At 67.2% G+C, this 250-nt stretch overlaps 1 protein-coding gene across 1 annotated transcript in view; it reads right to left on the reverse strand.

Annotated features, from left to right (window-relative positions):
- Positions 1-250, reverse strand: part of INSYN1 (inhibitory synaptic factor 1) — an 11,777-nt gene that overhangs the window by 1,221 nt on the left and 10,306 nt on the right. Inside the window, exon 2 of the mRNA XM_035899495.1 lies at positions 9-250. This exon is cut by the window's right edge and continues 234 nt beyond it. Coding sequence (XP_035755388.1) covers positions 9-250 — 242 coding nt within the window. The remainder of the gene's footprint in view (positions 1-8) is intronic.

Here is a 250-nt window from a genome sequence, read left to right on the forward strand (position 1 = left end):
CGCCGCACCGGGGTCCACTGCCACCACCGCCGCCAGTGGAAGCATGCTTCGAGGGTGGCCCCACCAGCACCTTACGGCCAGGCCCCTCCAGGCTGTCATCCCCCGGGGACACCGCACTGTCACCATCCCGGTCATCATCACAGCACAGAGCATGGTAAAGCACCTTGTCACTGAATCGGACCCGTTCCCGCGTGCCGGCCGGCCGGTGATGTGGGATCTTCTGGCCGGCCGTTGGGCCAAAGGCTCTCCC

Source organism: Egretta garzetta, unplaced genomic scaffold, assembly GCF_000687185.1.
Source record: "Egretta garzetta isolate BGI_Z169 unplaced genomic scaffold, ASM68718v1 scaffold287, whole genome shotgun sequence".
In the NCBI taxonomy this organism is placed as follows: Eukaryota; Metazoa; Chordata; class Aves; order Pelecaniformes; family Ardeidae; genus Egretta; species Egretta garzetta.